The 19,736-nt window shown below is 44.0% G+C and overlaps 1 protein-coding gene across 1 annotated transcript in view; it reads right to left on the reverse strand.

Annotated features, from left to right (window-relative positions):
- Positions 1-6,845: 6,845 nt before the first annotated feature.
- The window catches only part of LOC135567899 (solute carrier family 15 member 1-like), a gene marked incomplete at its 3' end in the record, with an annotated part of 40,424 nt that continues 27,533 nt past the window's right edge, over positions 6,846-19,736 (reverse strand). Inside the window, exons 4-9 of the mRNA XM_065015023.1 lie at positions 18,812-18,953; positions 17,627-17,746; positions 17,256-17,355; positions 14,739-14,829; positions 7,063-7,146; positions 6,846-6,928 (exon numbers count right to left, since the gene is read on the reverse strand). Of these exons, the coding sequence (XP_064871095.1) occupies positions 6,846-6,928; positions 7,063-7,146; positions 14,739-14,829; positions 17,256-17,355; positions 17,627-17,746; positions 18,812-18,953 (620 nt within the window). The remainder of the gene's footprint in view (positions 6,929-7,062; positions 7,147-14,738; positions 14,830-17,255; positions 17,356-17,626; positions 17,747-18,811; positions 18,954-19,736) is intronic.

A 19,736-nucleotide genomic window follows, 5' to 3' on the forward strand; every position in this document is an offset into this window, starting at 1 on the left:
CATCCCTTACTGTCTGTATGTTACTAGACTGTCTCATCCCTTACTGTCTGTATGTTACTAGACTGTCTCATCCCTTACTGTCTGTATGTTATTAGACTGTCTCATCCCTTACTGTCTGTATGTTACTAGACTGTCTAACCCCCTTACTGTCTGTATGTTACTAGACTGTCTCATCCCTTACTGTCTGTATGTTACTAGACTGTCTCATCCCTTACTGTCTGTATGTTATTAGACTGTCTCATCCCTTACTGTCTGTATGTTACTAGACTGTCTTACCCCTTACTGTCTGTATGTTATTAGACTGTCTCATCCCTTACTGTCTGTATGTTATTAGACTGTCTTACCTCCTTACTGTCTGTATGTTACTAGACTGTCTTACCCCTTACTGTCTGTGTGTTACTAGACTGTCTTACCCCTTACTGTCTGTATGTTACTAGACTGTCTTACCCCTTACTGTCTGTATGTTATTAGACTGTCTCATCCCTTACTGTCTGTGTGTTACTAGACTGTCTTACCCCTTACTGTGTATGTTACTAGACTGTCTTACATCCTTACTGTCTGTATGTTACTAGACTGTCTTACCTCCTTACTGTCTGTATGTTATTAGACTGTCTCATCCCTTACTGTCTGTGTGTTACTAGACTGTCTCATCCCTTACTGTCTATATGTTATTAGACTGTCTTACCTCCTTACTGTCTGTATGTTACTAGACTGTCTCATCCCTTACTGTCTGTATGTTACTAGACTGTCTCATCCCTTACTGTCTGTATGTTATTAGACTGTCTCATCCCTTACTGTCTGTATGTTACTAGACTGTCTTACCTCCTTACTGTCTGTATGTTACTAGACTGTGTGTTACTAGACTGTCTTACCCCTTACTGTCTGTATGTTACTAGACTGTCTAACCTCCTTACTGTCTGTATGTTACTAGACTGTCTCATCCCTTACTGTCTGTATGTTACTAGACTGTCTTACCTCCTTACTGTCTGTGTGTTATTAGACTGTCTTAGCCCTTACTGTCTGTATGTTATTAGACTGTCTTACCCCTTACTGTCTGTATGTTACTAGACTGTCTTACCTCCTTACTGTCTGTATGTTACTAGACTGTCTTAGCCCTTACTGTCTGTGTGTTACTAGACTGTCTCATCCCTTACTGTCTGTATGTTATTTGACTGTCTCATCCCTTACTGTCTGTGTGTTATTTGACTGTCTCATCCCTTACTGTCTGTGTGTTATTAGACTGTCTAACCTCCTTACTGTCTGTGTGTTACTAGACTGTCTTACCCCTTACTGTCTGTATGTTACTAGACTGTCTAACCTCCTTACTGTCTGTATGTTATTAGACTGTCTCATCCCTTACTGTCTGTATGTTATTAGACTGTCTCATCCCTTACTGTCTGTATGTTATTAGACTGTCTCATCCCTTACTGTCTGTATGCTACTAGACTGTCTCATCCCTTACTGTCTGTATGTTACTAGACTGTCTCATCCCTTACTGTCTGTATGTTATTAGCCTGTCTCATCCCTTACTGTCTGTATGTTACTAGACTGTCTCATCCCTTACTGTCTGTATGTTATTAGACTGTCTCATCCCTTACTGTCTGTATGTTACTAGACTGTCTCATCCCTTACTGTCTGTATGTTATTAGACTGTCTCATCCCTTACTGTCTGTGTGTTACTAGACTGTCTCATCCCTTACTGTCTGTATGTTACTAGACTGTCTCATCCCTTACTGTCTGTATGTTATTAGACTGTCTCATCCCTTACTGTCTGTGTGTTACTAGACTGTCTAACCTCCTTACTGTCTGTATGTTACTAGACTGTCTCATCCCTTACTGTCTGTATGTTACTAGACTGTCTAACCTCCTTACTGTCTGTGTGTTACTAGACTGTCTCATCCCTTACTGTCTGTATGTTATTAGACTGTCTAACCTCCTTACTGTCTGTGTGTTACTAGACTGTCTAACCTCCTTACTGTCTGTATGTTACTAGACTGTCTTACCTCCTTACTGTCTGTATGTTATTAGACTGTCTCATCCCTACTGTCTATATGTTACTAGACTGTCTCATCCCTTACTGTCTGTATGTTACTAGACTGTCTCATCCCTTACTGTCTGTATGTTACTAGACTGTCTCATCCCTTACTGTCTGTATGTTACTAGACTGTCTCATCCCTTACTGTCTGTATGTTATTAGACTGTCTCATCCCTTACTGTCTGTATGTTACTAGACTGTCTAACCCCCTTACTGTCTGTATGTTACTAGACTGTCTCATCCCTTACTGTCTGTATGTTACTAGACTGTCTCATCCCTTACTGTCTGTATGTTATTAGACTGTCTTACCCCTTACTGTCTGTATGTTACTAGACTGTCTAACCTCCTTACTGTCTGTATGTTACTAGACTGTCTCATCCCTTACTGTCTGTATGTTATTCGACTGTCTTACCCCCTTACTGTCTGTGTGTTACTAGACTGTCTTACCCCCTTACTGTCTGTATGTTACTAGACTGTCTAACCTCCTTACTGTCTGTATGTTACTAGACTGTCTCATCCCTTACTGTCTGTATGTTACTAGACTGTCTCATCCCTTAATGTCTGTATGTTACTAGACTGTCTCATCCCTTACTGTCTGTATTTTACTAGACTGTCTAACCCCCTTACTGTCTGTATGTTACTAGACTGTCTAACCTCCTTACTGTCTGTATGCTACTAGACTGTCTCATCCCTTACTGTCTGTGTGTTACCAGACTGTCTCATCCCTTACTGTCTGTATGTTACTAGACTGTCTCATCCCTTACTGTCTGTGTGTTATTAGACTGTCTCATTCCTTACTGTCTGTGTGTTATTAGACTGTCTCATCCCTTACTGTCTGTATGTTACTAGACTGTCTCATCCCTTACTGTCTGTGTGTTACTAGACTGTCTCATCCCTTACTGTCTGTATGTTACTAGACTGTCTCATCCCTTACTGTCTGTGTGTTATTAGACTGTCTCATCCCTTACTGTCTGTATGTTACTAGACTGTCTTACCTCCTTACTGTCTGTATGTTACTAGACTGTCTTACCCCTTACTGTCTGTGTGTTACTAGACTGTCTTACCCCTTACTGTCTGTATGTTACTAGACTGTCTTACCCCTTACTGTCTGTATGTTATTAGACTGTCTCATCCCTTACTGTCTGTGTGTTACTAGACTGTCTTACCCCTTACTGTCTGTATGTTATTAGACTGTCTCATCCCTTACTGTCTGTATGTTATTAGACTGTCTTACCTCCTTACTGTCTGTATGTTACTAGACTGTCTTACCCCTTACTGTCTGTGTGTTACTAGACTGTCTTACCCCTTACTGTCTGTATGTTACTAGACTGTCTTACCCCTTACTGTCTGTATGTTATTAGACTGTCTCATCCCTTACTGTCTGTGTGTTACTAGACTGTCTTACCCCTTACTGTCTGTATGTTATTAGACTGTCTTACCCCTTACTGTCTGTATGTTACTAGACTGTCTTACCCCTTACTGTCTGTATGTTATTAGACTGTCTCATCCCTTACTGTCTGTGTGTTACTAGACTGTCTCATCCCTTACTGTCTATATGTTATTAGACTGTCTTACCTCCTTACTGTCTGTATGTTACTAGACTGTCTCATCCCTTACTGTCTGTATGTTACTAGACTGTCTCATCCCTTACTGTCTGTATGTTATTAGACTGTCTCATCCCTTACTGTCTGTATGTTACTAGACTGTCTTACCTCCTTACTGTCTGTATGTTACTAGACTGTGTGTTACTAGACTGTCTTACCCCTTACTGTCTGTATGTTACTAGACTGTCTAACCTCCTTACTGTCTGTATGTTACTAGACTGTCTCATCCCTTACTGTCTGTATGTTACTAGACTGTCTTACCTCCTTACTGTCTGTGTGTTACTAGACTGTCTTAGCCCTTACTGTCTGTGTGTTACTAGACTGTCTCATCCCTTACTGTCTGTATGTTATTTGACTGTCTCATCCCTTACTGTCTGTGTGTTATTTGACTGTCTCATCCCTTACTGTCTGTGTGTTATTAGACTGTCTAACCTCCTTACTGTCTGTGTGTTACTAGACTGTCTTACCCCTTACTGTCTGTATGTTACTAGACTGTCTAACCTCCTTACTGTCTGTATGTTATTAGACTGTCTCATCCCTTACTGTCTGTATGTTATTAGACTGTCTCATCCCTTACTGTCTGTATGTTATTAGACTGTCTCATCCCTTACTGTCTGTATGCTACTAGACTGTCTCATCCCTTACTGTCTGTATGTTACTAGACTGTCTCATCCCTTACTGTCTGTATGTTATTAGCCTGTCTCATCCCTTACTGTCTGTATGTTACTAGACTGTCTCATCCCTTACTGTCTGTATGTTATTAGACTGTCTCATCCCTTACTGTCTGTATGTTACTAGACTGTCTCATCCCTTACTGTCTGTATGTTATTAGACTGTCTCATCCCTTACTGTCTGTGTGTTACTAGACTGTCTCATCCCTTACTGTCTGTGTGTTACTAGACTGTCTCATCCCTTACTGTCTGTATGTTATTAGACTGTCTCATCCCTTACTGTCTGTGTGTTACTAGACTGTCTAACCTCCTTACTGTCTGTATGTTACTAGACTGTCTCATCCCTTACTGTCTGTATGTTACTAGACTGTCTAACCTCCTTACTGTCTGTGTGTTACTAGACTGTCTCATCCCTTACTGTCTGTATGTTATTAGACTGTCTAACCTCCTTACTGTCTGTGTGTTACTAGACTGTCTAACCTCCTTACTGTCTGTATGTTACTAGACTGTCTTACCTCCTTACTGTCTGTATGTTATTAGACTGTCTCATCCCTACTGTCTATATGTTACTAGACTTTCTCATCCCTTACTGTCTGTATGTTACTAGACTGTCTCATCGCTTACTGTCTGTATGTTACTAGACTGTCTCATCCCTTACTGTCTGTATGTTACTAGACTGTCTCATCCCTTACTGTCTGTATGTTATTAGACTGTCTCATCCCTTACTGTCTGTATGTTACTAGACTGTCTAACCCCCTTACTGTCTGTATGTTACTAGACTGTCTCATCCCTTACTGTCTGTATGTTACTAGACTGTCTCATCCCTTACTGTCTGTATGTTATTAGACTGTCTCATCCCTTACTGTCTGTATGTTACTAGACTGTCTTACCCCTTACTGTCTGTATGTTACTAGACTGTCTAACCTCCTTACTGTCTGTATGTTACTAGACTGTCTCATCCCTTACTGTCTGTATGTTATTCGACTGTCTTACCCCCTTACTGTCTGTGTGTTACTAGACTGTCTTACCCCCTTACTGTCTGTATGTTACTAGACTGTCTAACCTCCTTACTGTCTGTATGTTACTAGACTGTCTCATCCCTTACTGTCTGTATGTTACTAGACTGTCTCATCCCTTAATGTCTGTATGTTACTAGACTGTCTCATCCCTTACTGTCTGTATTTTACTAGACTGTCTAACCCCCTTACTGTCTGTATGTTACTAGACTGTCTAACCTCCTTACTGTCTGTATGCTACTAGACTGTCTCATCCCTTACTGTCTGTGTGTTACTAGACTGTCTCATCCCTTACTGTCTGTATGTTACTAGACTGTCTCATCCCTTACTGTCTGTATGTTACTAGACTGTCTCATCCCTTACTGTCTGTATGTTATTAGACTGTCTAACCTCCTTACTGTCTGTATGTTACTAGACTGTCTCATCCCTTACTGTCTGTATGTTACTAGACTGTCTTACCCCCTTACTGTCTGTATGTTACTAGACTGTCTCATCCCTTACTGTCTGTATGTTACTAGACTGTCTCATCCCTTACTGTCTGTATGTTACTAGACTGTCTCATCCCTTACTGTCTGTATGTTACTAGACTGTCTCATCCCTTACTGTCTGTATGTTACTAGACTGTCTTACCTCCTTACTGTCTGTATGTTACTAGACTGTCTTACCCCTTACTGTCTGTATGTTACTAGACTGTCTTACCTCCTTACTGTCTGTATGTTACTAGACTGTCTCATCCCTACTGTCTATATGTTACTAGACTGTCTCATCCCTTACTGTCTGTATGTTACTAGACTGTCTTACCCCCTTACTGTCTGTATGTTACTAGACTGTCTCATCCCTTACTGTCTGTATGTTACTAGACTGTCTCATCCCTTACTGTCTGTGTGTTATTAGACTGTCTCATCCCTTACTGTCTGTGTGTTATTAGACTGTCTCATCCCTTACTGTCTGTATGTTACTAGACTGTCTTACCTCCTTACTGTCTGTATGTTACTAGACTGTCTTACCTCCTTACTGTCTGTATGTTACTAGACTGTCTCATCCCTTACTGTCTGTATGTTACTAGACTGTCTCATCCCTTACTGTCTGTATGTTACTAGACTGTCTTACCTCCTTACTGTCTGTATGTTACTAGACTGTCTCATCCCTTACTGTCTGTGTGTTACTAGACTGTGTGTTACTAGACTGTCTTACCTCCTTACTGTCTGTATGTTATTAGACTGTCTCATCCCTTACTGTCTGTATGTTACTAGACTGTCTTACCTCCTTACTGTCTGTATGTTACTAGACTGTCTCATCCCTTACTGTCTGTATGTTACTAGACTGTGTGTTACTAGACTGTCTAACCTCCTTACTGTCTGTATGTTATTAGACTGTCTAACCTCCTTACTGTCTGTATGTTACTAGACTGTCTCATCCCTACTGTCTATATGTTACTAGACTGTCTCATCCCTTACTGTCTATATGTTACTAGACTGTCTAACCTCCTTACTGTCTGTATGTTATTAGACTGTCTTACCCCGATACACTTGCAGACCTCCAGCATAATGTTGCCTTTAGGAGCAGTCTTGTTGTACATGCCACTGCCCATAATGAACACGACTGTGGAAACACAGAAAGACATCCACCTCTGTTAGACAGACAGAGTTCAGAGTTCAGAGTTCAGATCAATACTGCTGGTCGATAGAGGCAAGGAGAGGAAGGAAGCTCCTCCATGTAATGGTAACAGTACTCACTGAGAGCCACCACCATGAGGGCTGCAGGGACGCCGAAGGCCAGAGGATAACACTTCTGTTGGGAGTGGATACCACACTCCTGGCCTGGAGGAGGGAACACACATGCTTCTGGCTCACTGCGCTATTGGATGGAGGAACTGGCTCTATAGCACAGGCATAACCATAGTCTGACCAGGTATTGTGTTAGTTTAGGGTGAGTAATGTCAAGTCTGACCAGGTATTGTGTTAGTTTAGGGTTAGTAGTAGTCAAGTCTGACCAGGTATTGTGTTAGTTTAGGGTTAGTAATGTCAAGTCTGACCAGGCATTGTGTTAGTTTAGAGTTAGTAATGTCAAGTCTGACCAGGCATTGTGTTAGTTTAGGGTTAGTCTGACCAGGCATTGTGTTAGTTTAGGGTTAGTAATGTCAAGTCTGACCAGGCATTGTGTTAGTTTAGGGTTAGTAGTAGTCAAGTCTGACCAGGTATTGTGTTAGTTTAGGGTTAGTAATGTCAAGTCTGACCAGGCATTGTGTTAGTTTAGGGTTAGTAGTAGTCAAGTCTGACCAGGCATTGTGTTAGTTTAGGGTTAGTCTGACCAGGTATTGTGTTAGTTTAGGGTTAGTAATGTCAAGTCTGACCAGGTATTGTGTTAGTTTAGAGTTAGTAATGTCAAGTCTGACCAGGCATTGTGTTAGTTTAGAGTTAGTAATGTCAAGTCTGACCAGGCATTGTGTTAGTTTAGAGTTAGTAATGTCAAGTCTGACCAGGCATTGTGTTAGTTTAGAGTTAGTAATGTCAAGTCTGACCAGGCATTGTGTTAGTTTAGGGTTAGTAATGTCAAGTCTGACCAGGTATTGTGTTAGTTTAGGGTTAGTAATGTCAAGTCTGACCAGGCATTGTGTTAGTTTAGGGTTAGTAATGTCAAGTCTGACCAGGTATTGTGTTAGTTTAGGGTTAGTCTGACCAGGCATTGTGTTAGTTTAGGGTTAGTCTGACCAGGCATTGTGTTAGTTTAGGGTTAGTAATGTCAAGTCTGACCAGGTATTGTGTTAGTTTAGGGTTAGTCTGACCAGGCATTGTGTTAGTTTAGGGTTAGTAATGTCAAGTCTGACCAGGTATTGTGTTAGTTTAGGGTTAGTCTGACCAGGCATTGTGTTAGTTTAGAGTTAGTAATGTCAAGTCTGACCAGGTATTGTGTTAGTTTAGGGTTAGTCTGACCAGGCATTGTGTTAGTTTAGGGTCAGTAATGTCAAGTCTGACCAGGTATTGTGTTAGTTTAGGGTTAGTCTGACCAGGCATTGTGTTAGTTTAGGGTCAGTAATGTCAAGTCTGACCAGGTATTGTGTTAGTTTAGGGTTAGTAATGTCAAGTCTGACCAGGCATTGTGTTAGTTTAGGGTTAGTCTGACCAGGCATTGTGTTAGTTTAGGGTTAGTAATGTCAAGTCTGACCAGGTATTGTGTTAGTTTAGGGTTAGTAATGTCAAGTCTGACCAGGCATTGTGTTAGTTTAGGGTTAGTAATGTCAAGTCTGACCAGGTATTGTGTTAGTTTAGGGTTAGTCTGACCAGGCATTGTGTTAGTTTAGGGTCAGTAATGTCAAGTCTGACCAGGTATTGTGTTAGTTTAGGGTTAGTAATGTCAAGTCTGACCAGGTATTGTGTTAGTTTAGGGTTAGTCTGACCAGGGATTGTGTTAGTTTAGAGTTAGTAATGTCAAGTCTGACCAGGCATTGTGTTAGTTTAGGGTTAGTAATGTCAAGTCTGACCAGGTATTGTGTTAGTTTAGGGTTAGTAATGTCAAGTCTGACCAGGCATTGTGTTAGTTTAGGGTTAGTCTGACCAGGCATTGTGTTAGTTTAGGGTTAGTCTGACCAAGTATTGTGTTAGTTTAGGGTTAGTAATGTCATAGTTTAGGGTTAGTAATGTCAAGTCTGACCAGGCATTGTGTTAGTTTAGTGTTAGTAATGTCAAGTCTGACCAGGCATTGTGTTAGTTTAGGGTTAGTAATGTCAAGTCTGACCAGGTATTGTGTTAGTTTAGGGTTAGTAATGTCATAGTTTAGGGTTAGTAATGTCAAGTCTGACCAGGCATTGTGTTAGTTTAGGGTTAGTAATGTAAAGTCTGACCAGGCAATGTGTTAGTTTAGGGTTAGTAATGTCAAGTCTGACCAAGTATTGTGTTAGTTTAGGGTTAGTAATGTCATAGTTTAGGGTTAGTAATGTCAAGTCTGACCAGGCATTGTGTTAGTTTAGGGTTAGTAATGTCAAGTCTGACCAGGTATTGTGTTAGTTTAGGGTTATGGTCGTACCTCTGAGGATGGGTGTAATGACAGTAGACAGGAGGACAGGTATTGTGTTAGTTTAGGGTTATGGTCGTACCTCTGAGGATGGGTGTAATGACAGTAGACAGGAGGACAGGTATTGTGTTAGTTTAGGGTTATGGTCGTACCTCTGAGGATGGGTGTAATGACAGTAGACAGGAGGACAGGTATTGTGTTAGTTTAGGGTTATGGTCGTACCTCTGAGGATGGGTGTAATGACAGTAGACAGGAGGACAGGTATTGTGTTAGTTTAGGGTTATGGTCGTACCTCTGAGGATGGGTGTAATGACAGTAGACAGGAGGACAGGTATTGTGTTAGTTTAGGGTTATGGTCGTACCTCTGAGGATGGGTGTAATGACAGTAGACAGGAGAACAGGTATTGTGTTAGTTTAGGGTTATGGTCGTACCTCTGAGGATGGGTGTAATGACAGTAGACAGGAGGACAGGTATTGTGTTAGTTCAGGGTTATGGTCGTACCTCTGAGGATGGGTGTAATGACAGTAGACAGGAGAACAGGTATTGTGTTAGTTTAGGGTTATGGTCGTACCTCTGAGGATGGGTGTAATGACAGTAGACAGGAGGACAGGTATTGTGTTAGTTTAGGGTTATGGTCGTACCTCTGAGGATGGGTGTAATGACAGTAGACAGGAGGACAGGTATTGTGTTAGTTTAGGGTTATGGTCGTACCTCTGAGGATGGGTGTAATGACAGTAGACAGGAGGACAGGTATTGTGTTAGTTTAGGGTTATGGTCGTACCTCTGAGGATGGGTGTAATGACAGTAGACAGGAGGACAGGTATTGTGTTAGTTTAGGGTTATGGTCGTACCTCTGAGGATGGGTGTAATGACAGTAGACAGGAGGACAGGTATTGTGTTAGTTTAGGGTTATGGTCAACCTCTGAGGATGGGTGTAATGACAGTAGACAGGAGGACAGGTATTGTGTTAGTTTAGGGTTATGGTCGTACCTCTGAGGATGGGTGTAATGACAGTAGACAGGAGAACAGGTATTGTGTTAGTTTAGGGTTATGGTCGTACCTCTGAGGATGGGTGTAATGACAGTAGACAGGAGAACAGGTATTGTGTTAGTTTAGGGTTATGGTCGTACCTCTGAGGATGGGTGTAATGACAGTAGACAGGAGAACAGGTATTGTGTTAGTTTAGGGTTATGGTCGTACCTCTGAGGATGGGTGTAATGACAGTAGACAGGAGGACAGGTATTGTGTTAGTTTAGGGTTATGGTCGTACCTCTGAGGATGGGTGTAATGACAGTAGACAGGAGGACAGGTATTGTGTTAGTTTAGGGTTATGGTCGTACCTCTGAGGATGGGTGTAATGACAGTAGACAGGAGGACAGGTATTGTGTTAGTTTAGGGTTATGGTCGTACCTCTGAGGATGGGTGTAATGACAGTAGACAGGAGGACAGGTATTGTGTTAGTTTAGGGTTATGGTCGTACCTCTGAGGATGGGTGTAATGACAGTAGACAGGAGGACAGGTATTGTGTTAGTTTAGGGTTATGGTCGTACCTCTGAGGATGGGTGTAATGACAGTAGACAGGAGAACAGGTATTGTGTTAGTTTAGGGTTATGGTCGTACCTCTGAGGATGGGTGTAATGACAGTAGACAGGAGAACAGGTATTGTGTTAGTTTAGGGTTATGGTCGTACCTCTGAGGATGGGTGTAATGACAGTAGACAGGAGAACAGGTATTGTGTTAGTTTAGGGTTATGGTCGTACCTCTGAGGATGGGTGTAATGACAGTAGACAGGAGAACAGGTATTGTGTTAGTTTAGGGTTATGGTCGTACCTCTGAGGATGGGTGTAATGACAGTAGACAGGAGGACAGGTATTGTGTTAGTTTAGGGTTATGGTCGTACCTCTGAGGATGGGTGTAATGACAGTAGACAGGAGAACAGGTATTGTGTTAGTTTAGGGTTATGGTCGTACCTCTGAGGATGGGTGTAATGACAGTAGACAGGAGGACAGGTATTGTGTTAGTTTAGGGTTATGGTCGTACCTCTGAGGATGGGTGTAATGACAGTAGACAGGAGGACAGGTATTGTGTTAGTTTAGGGTTATGGTCGTACCTCTGAGGATGGGTGTAATGACAGTAGACAGGAGGACAGGTATTGTGTTAGTTTAGGGTTATGGTCGTACCTCTGAGGATGGGTGTAATGACAGTAGACAGGAGGACAGGTATTGTGTTAGTTTAGGGTTATGGTCGTACCTCTGAGGATGGGTGTAATGACAGTAGACAGGAGGACAGGTATTGTGTTAGTTTAGGGTTATGGTCGTACCTCTGAGGATGGGTGTAATGACAGTAGACAGGAGGACAGGTATTGTGTTAGTTTAGGGTTATGGTCCTACCTCTGAGGATGGGTGTAATGACAGTAGACAGGAGGACAGGTATTGTGTTAGTTTAGGGTTATGGTCGTACCTCTGAGGATGGGTGTAATGACAGTAGACAGGAGGACAGGTATTGTGTTAGTTTAGGGTTATGGTCGTACCTCTGAGGATGGGTGTAATGACAGTAGACAGGAGGACAGGTATTGTGTTAGTTTAGGGTTATGGTCGTACCTCTGAGGATGGGTGTAATGACAGTAGACAGGAGGACAGGTATTGTGTTAGTTTAGGGTTATGGTCGTACCTCTGAGGATGGGTGTAATGACAGTAGACAGGAGGACAGGTATTGTGTTAGTTTAGGGTTATGGTCGTACCTCTGAGGATGGGTGTAATGACAGTAGACAGGAGGACAGGTATTGTGTTAGTTCAGGGTTATGGTCGTACCTCTGAGGATGGGTGTAATGACAGTAGACAGGAGGACAGGTATTGTGTTAGTTTAGGGTTATGGTCGTACCTCTGAGGATGGGTGTAATGACAGTAGACAGGAGAACAGGTATTGTGTTAGTTTAGGGTTATGGTCGTACCTCTGAGGATGGGTGTAATGACAGTAGACAGGAGGACAGGTATTGTGTTAGTTTAGGGTTATGGTCGTACCTCTGAGGATGGGTGTAATGACAGTAGACAGGAGGACAGGTATTGTGTTAGTTTAGGGTTATGGTCGTACCTCTGAGGATGGGTGTAATGACAGTAGACAGGAGAACAGGTATTGTGTTAGTTTAGGGTTATGGTCGTACCTCTGAGGATGGGTGTAATGACAGTAGACAGGAGGACAGGTATTGTGTTAGTTTAGGGTTATGGTCGTACCTCTGAGGATGGGTGTAATGACAGTAGACAGGAGGACAGGTATTGTGTTAGTTTAGGGTTATGGTCGTACCTCTGAGGATGGGTGTAATGACAGTAGACAGGAGGACAGGTATTGTGTTAGTTTAGGGTTATGGTCGTACCTCTGAGGATGGGTGTAATGACAGTAGACAGGAGGACAGGTATTGTGTTAGTTTAGGGTTATGGTCGTACCTCTGAGGATGGGTGTAATGACAGTAGACAGGAGGACAGGTATTGTGTTAGTTTAGGGTTATGGTCGTACCTCTGAGGATGGGTGTAATGACAGTAGACAGGAGGACAGGTATTGTGTTAGTTTAGGGTTATGGTCGTACCTCTGAGGATGGGTGTAATGACAGTAGACAGGAGGACAGGTATTGTGTTAGTTTAGGGTTATGGTCGTACCTCTGAGGATGGGTGTAATGACAGTAGACAGGAGAACAGGTATTGTGTTAGTTTAGGGTTATGGTCGTACCTCTGAGGATGGGTGTAATGACAGTAGACAGGAGGACAGGTATTGTGTTAGTTTAGGGTTATGGTCGTACCTCTGAGGATGGGTGTAATGACAGTAGACAGGAGGACAGGTATTGTGTTAGTTTAGGGTTATGGTCGTACCTCTGAGGATGGGTGTAATGACAGTAGACAGGAGGACAGGTATTGTGTTAGTTTAGGGTTATGGTCGTACCTCTGAGGATGGGTGTAATGACAGTAGACAGGAGGACAGGTATTGTGTTAGTTTAGGGTTATGGTCGTACCTCTGAGGATGGGTGTAATGACAGTAGACAGGAGGACAGGTATTGTGTTAGTTTAGGGTTATGGTCGTACCTCTGAGGATGGGTGTAATGACAGTAGACAGGAGGACAGGTATTGTGTTAGTTTAGGGTTATGGTCGTACCTCTGAGGATGGGTGTAATGACAGTAGACAGGAGGACAGGTATTGTGTTAGTTTAGGGTTATGGTCGTACCTCTGAGGATGGGTGTAATGACAGTAGACAGGAGGACAGGTATTGTGTTAGTTTAGGGTTATGGTCGTACCTCTGAGGATGGGTGTAATGACAGTAGACAGGAGGACAGGTATTGTGTTAGTTTAGGGTTATGGTCGTACCTCTGAGGATGGGTGTAATGACAGTAGACAGGAGGACAGGTATTGTGTTAGTTTAGGGTTATGGTCGTACCTCTGAGGATGGGTGTAATGACAGTAGACAGGAGGACAGGTATTGTGTTAGTTTAGGGTTATGGTCGTACCTCTGAGGATGGGTGTAATGACAGTAGACAGGAGGACAGGTATTGTGTTAGTTTAGGGTTATGGTCGTACCTCTGAGGATGGGTGTAATGACAGTAGACAGGAGGACAGGTATTGTGTTAGTTTAGGGTTATGGTCGTACCTCTGAGGATGGGTGTAATGACAGTAGACAGGAGGACAGGTATTGTGTTAGTTTAGGGTTATGGTCGTACCTCTGAGGATGGGTGTAATGACAGTAGACAGGAGAACAGGTATTGTGTTAGTTTAGGGTTATGGTCGTACCTCTGAGGATGGGTGTAATGACAGTAGACAGGAGGACAGGTATTGTGTTAGTTTAGGGTTATGGTCGTACCTCTGAGGATGGGTGTAATGACAGTAGACAGGAGGACAGGTATTGTGTTAGTTTAGGGTTATGGTCGTACCTCTGAGGATGGGTGTAATGACAGTAGACAGGAGGACAGGTATTGTGTTAGTTTAGGGTTATGGTCGTACCTCTGAGGATGGGTGTAATGACAGTAGACAGGAGGACAGGTATTGTGTTAGTTTAGGGTTATGGTCGTACCTCTGAGGATGGGTGTAATGACAGTAGACAGGAGGACAGGTATTGTGTTAGTTTAGGGTTATGGTCGTACCTCTGAGGATGGGTGTAATGACAGTAGACAGGAGGACAGGTATTGTGTTAGTTTAGGGTTATGGTCGTACCTCTGAGGATGGGTGTAATGACAGTAGACAGGAGGACAGGTATTGTGTTAGTTTAGGGTTATGGTCGTACCTCTGAGGATGGGTGTAATGACAGTAGACAGGAGGACAGGTATTGTGTTAGTTTAGGGTTATGGTCGTACCTCTGAGGATGGGTGTAATGACAGTAGACAGGAGGACAGGTATTGTGTTAGTTTAGGGTTATGGTCGTACCTCTGAGGATGGGTGTAATGACAGTAGACAGGAGACTACCAGCGTTGATTGACAGGTAGAAGATGGAGAAGAACGTGCTCCTCTGTTTCTCCTGGAGAATGTATGGACAGGAGGACAGGAGGACAGGAGGACAGGAGACATGGACAGGAGGACAGGAGGACAGGAGGACAGGAGGACAGGAGGACAGGAGACATGGACAGGAGGACAGGAGGACAGGAGGACAGGAGGACAGGAGACATGGACAGGAGGACAGGAGGACAGGAGACATGGACAGGAGGACAGGAGGACAGGAAGACAGGAGACATGGACAGGAGGACAGGAGGACAGGAGACATGGACAGGAGGACAGGAGGACAGGAAGACAGGAGACATGGACATGAGGACAGGAGACATGGACAGGAGGACAGGAGGACAGGTGACATGGACAGGAGGACGGGAGACAGGAGGACAGAAGGACAAGAGGACAGGAGACATGGACAGGAGGACAGAAGGACAAGAAGACAGGAGACATGGACAGGAGGACAGGAGACATGGACAGGAGGGCAGGAGACAGGAGGACAGAAGGACAAGTGGACAGGAGGACAGAAGGACAGGAGGACAGGAGGACAGGAAGACAGGAGGACAGGATACATGGACAGGAGACAGGAGACAGGAGGACAGAAGACAGGAGGACAGGACAGGAGGACAGGAGACATGGAAAGAAGGACAGGAGGACAGGGGGACAGGAGACATGGACAGAAGGACAGGAGGACATGAGACATGGACAGGAGGACAGGAGACATGGACAGGAGGACAGGGGGACAGGAGACATGGACAGAAGGACAGAAGGATAGGAGGACAGGAGGAGGACAGGGGACATGGACAGGAGGACAGGAGGATAGGAGACATGGACAGGAGGACAGGAGACATGGACATGAGATCAGGAGGATAGGAGGACAGGAGGACAGGAGACATGGACAGGAGGACAGGAGGACATGGACAGGAGGACAGGAGGACATGAGACATGGACAGAGGACAGGAGGACAGGAGAACAGGAGGACGTGAGACATGGACAGAAGACATGGACAGGAGGACAGGTTTAGAACTGCAAACATCTGACCTTGACATTTGTATCTAACCATAGCTAGCAGCACCATCTGCTGGAGATTCAAGGTGTTTAGATTCATCCACATTCAGCAACATGATGCTCTATAACCTTTGACCTAAATGCACCTTCCAGCAGGTAACCAGGGTTAGTGGTTATTAAACAACCATCTGGGATGTGTTCTGCTGGCTCAGCACTGATAATGACTGAAGTCACATTGATAAACCTGATCACTACTTCCTGAGTCTGGAGTCTACACTACTGTACTGACCGAGGTCAGTAGAGACAGACTCTAAAATGGAGTCTACACTACTGTAAAGACCGAGGTCAGTAGAGACAGACTCTAAAATGGAGTCTACACTACTGTACTGACCGAGGTCGGTAGAGACAGACTCTAAAATGGAGTCTACATTACTGTACTGACCGAGGACGGCAGAGACAGACTCTAAAATGGAGTCTACATTACTGTACTGACCGAGGTCAGTAGAGACAGACTCTAAAATGGAGTCTACACTACTGTATAGACCGAGGTCGGTAGAGACCGACTCTAAAATGGAGTCTACACTACTGTAAGGACCGAGGTCGGTAGAGACAGACTCTAACCGAGGTCAGTAGAGACAGACTCTAAAATGGAGTCTACACTACTGTATAGACCGAGGTCGGTAGAGACCGACTCTAAAATGGAGTCTTCACTACTGTAAAGACCGAGGTCAGTAGAGACAGACTCTAAAATGGAGTCTACACTACCGTAATCACCGAGGTCAGTAGAGACTCTAAAATGGAGTCTACACTACCGTATAGACCGAGGTCGGTAGAGACAGACTCTAAAATGGAGTCTACACTACCGTATAGACCGAGGTCGGTAGAGACTCTAAAATGGAGTCTACACTACAGTAATGACTGAGGTCAGTAGAGACAAACTCTAAAATGGAGTCTACACTACTGTAAGGACCGAGGTCGGTAGAGACCGACTCTAAAATGGAGTCTACACTACTGTATAGACCGAGGTCGGTAGAGACCGACTCTAAAATGGAGTCTACACTACTGTAAGGACCGAGGTCGGTAGAGACAGACTCTAACCGAGGTCAGTAGAGACAGACTCTAAAATGGAGTCTACACTACTGTATAGACCGAGGTCGGTAGAGACCGACTCTAAAATGGAGTCTACACTACTGTAAGGACCGAGGTCGGTAGAGACTCTAAAATGGAGTCTACACTACTGTAATCACCGAGGTCGGTAGAGACAGACTCTAAAATGGAGTCTACACTACCGTAATCACCGAGGTCAGTAGAGACAGAATCTAAAATAGAGTCTACACTACTGTAAGGACCGAGGTCGGTAGAGACAGACTCTAAAATGGAGTCTACACTACAGTAATGACCGAGGTCGGTAGAGACAGACTCTAAAATGGCTGCTCCGCTAGCGTTACCAACCTGGTGGTCTTCAAACTGGTCTCCTCCAAAGGCAGCGACACAGGGTTTGATGCCCCCCGTCCCCAGAGCGATGAGGAACAGGCCAACCATAGACATGGCCCTGAGGGGAGAGAACAGCACATCACGTATCAGTTCAACTAATGGAACTCATATCATAGAAGTTGAGTCAACAGGAGTTGACTAAGTTTACACAACTCTAATCTTTTTACAATGCTTCGGTACAGGCTTATATAAGATGTTGTGTTTAGGGGTGGACAGCAATGCTTTGGTACAGGCTTATATAGGATGTTGTGTTTAGGGGTGGACAGCAATGCTTTGGTACAGGCTTATATAGGATGTTGTGTTTAGGGGTGAACAGCAGATGAACTCACACATGGAAGGTCATGTTGTCAGGGGTCCCGTCCCTGTCTGTGTCTGTGATGTCGTGTATGGCGCTTACTGCCATGACGACCTGTCCCACCGTATAGACGATGGATAAATAGACAATAGTCCTGGGGAGAGAGAGGAAAGAGAGAGAGGAGAGAGAGAGGAGGGAGAGAGGAGGGAGAGAGAGGGAAGAGAGAGAGGAGAGAGAGAGGAAAGAGAGTGAGAGAGAGGGGAAAGAGAGAGAGAGAGAGAGAGAGAGAGAGAGGAAAGAGAGCGAGAGAGAGGGAAGAGAGAGAGGAGGGAGAGAGGAAAGAGAGCGAGAGAGAGGGAAGAGAGAGGAGAGAGAGAGGAAAGAGAGCGAGGAAGAGAGAGAGAAAGAGAGAGAGGGAGAGAGAGGAAGAAGAGAGAGAGGAGAGAGAGGAAAGAGAGCGAGAGAGAGAGGGGAAAGAGAGAGCGAGAGAGAGAGAGAGAGAGAGAGAGAGAGGAGGGAGAGAGGAAAGAGAGCGAGAGAGAGGGGAAAGAGAGAGAGAGAGAGAGAGAGAGAGAGAGAGGAGGGAGAGAGGAAAGAGAGCGAGAGAGAGAGGAAAGAGAGAGGACAGAGAGAGGAAAGAGAGCGAGAGAGAGGGGAAAGAGAGAGAGAGAGAGAGGAAAGAGAGCGAGAGAGAGAGAGAGAGAACAATTTGAAAACAAACCCAATGTTGATAAACTCCCATATCTACTGGGTGAAATACCACAGTGTGCCGTCACATATCTACTGGGTGAAATACCACAGTGTGACATCACATATCTACTGGGTGAAATACCACAGTGTGCCGTCACAGCAGCAAGATGTGTGACCTGTTGCCACAAGAAAAGGGGCAACCAGTGAAGAACAAACACCATTGTAAATACAACCCATATTTATGTTTATTTATCTTCCCTTTTGTACTTCAACCATTTGCACATCATTAAAACACTGTGTATATACATCATATGGAACTTTTGTGAGTATTATATTTACTGTTAATTTTTTATTTAAGTTTTCTTTATTATCTATTTTGTTTTGTTTTTTGCAAATTAAAAAGTGTTTTGAGGGGGAGAAAAACGAATGATTTACCAGGAGGGCAGACAACTACAAGCGAGGGACCTACAATCCCCAGATATCCTATGGAAGATCAGATCATATGTGGATGTACTGGGTTTGGACTCACTTGAACTTCCCCAGCCAGGAGTCTGCCACTATGGCCCCCAGTATAGGAGTCAGGTAGCAGAGAGCGATGAAGGTGTGATAGATAGAGGTGGCCAGGTCATCATCCCACTTCAGGAAATACCTGAAGTACAGGACCAACACCGCTAGAGGGAGACAACAGAACCACTCAATATACAACACTGCTAGAGGAGACAACAGAACCACTCAATATACAACACCGCTAGAGGAGACAACAGAACCACTCAATATGTCCATCTACAGGACCAACACCGCTAGAGGAGACAACAGAACCACTCAATATACAACACCGCTAGAGGGAGACAACAGAACCACTCAATATGTCCATCTACAGGACCAACACCGCTAGAGGAGACAACAGAACCACTCAATATACAACACCGCTAGAGGAGACAACAGAACCACTCAATATGTCCATCTACAGGACCAACACCGCTAGAGGAGACAACAGAACCACTCAATATACAACACCGCTAGAGGGAGACAACAGAACCACTCAATATGTCCATCTACAGGACCAACACCGCTAGAGGAGACAACAGAACCGCTCAATATACAACACCGCTAGAGGAGACAACAGAACCACTCAATATGTCCATCTACAGGACCAACACCGCTAGAGGAGACAACAGAACCGCTCAATATACAACACCGCTAGAGGGAGACAACAGAACCGCTCAATATACAACACCGCTAGAGGAGACAACAGAACCACTCAATATGTCCATCTACAGGACCAACACCGCTAGAGGAGACAACAGAACCACTCAATATACAACACCGCTAGAGGAGACAACAGAACCACTCAATATGTCCATCTACAGGACCAACACCGCTAGAGGAGACAACAGAACCACTCAATATACAACACCGCTAGAGGGAGACAACAGAACCACTCAATATGTCCA

Source organism: Oncorhynchus nerka, unplaced genomic scaffold (genome assembly GCF_034236695.1).
Source record: "Oncorhynchus nerka isolate Pitt River unplaced genomic scaffold, Oner_Uvic_2.0 unplaced_scaffold_1774, whole genome shotgun sequence".
Taxonomy (NCBI): Eukaryota; Metazoa; Chordata; class Actinopteri; order Salmoniformes; family Salmonidae; genus Oncorhynchus; species Oncorhynchus nerka.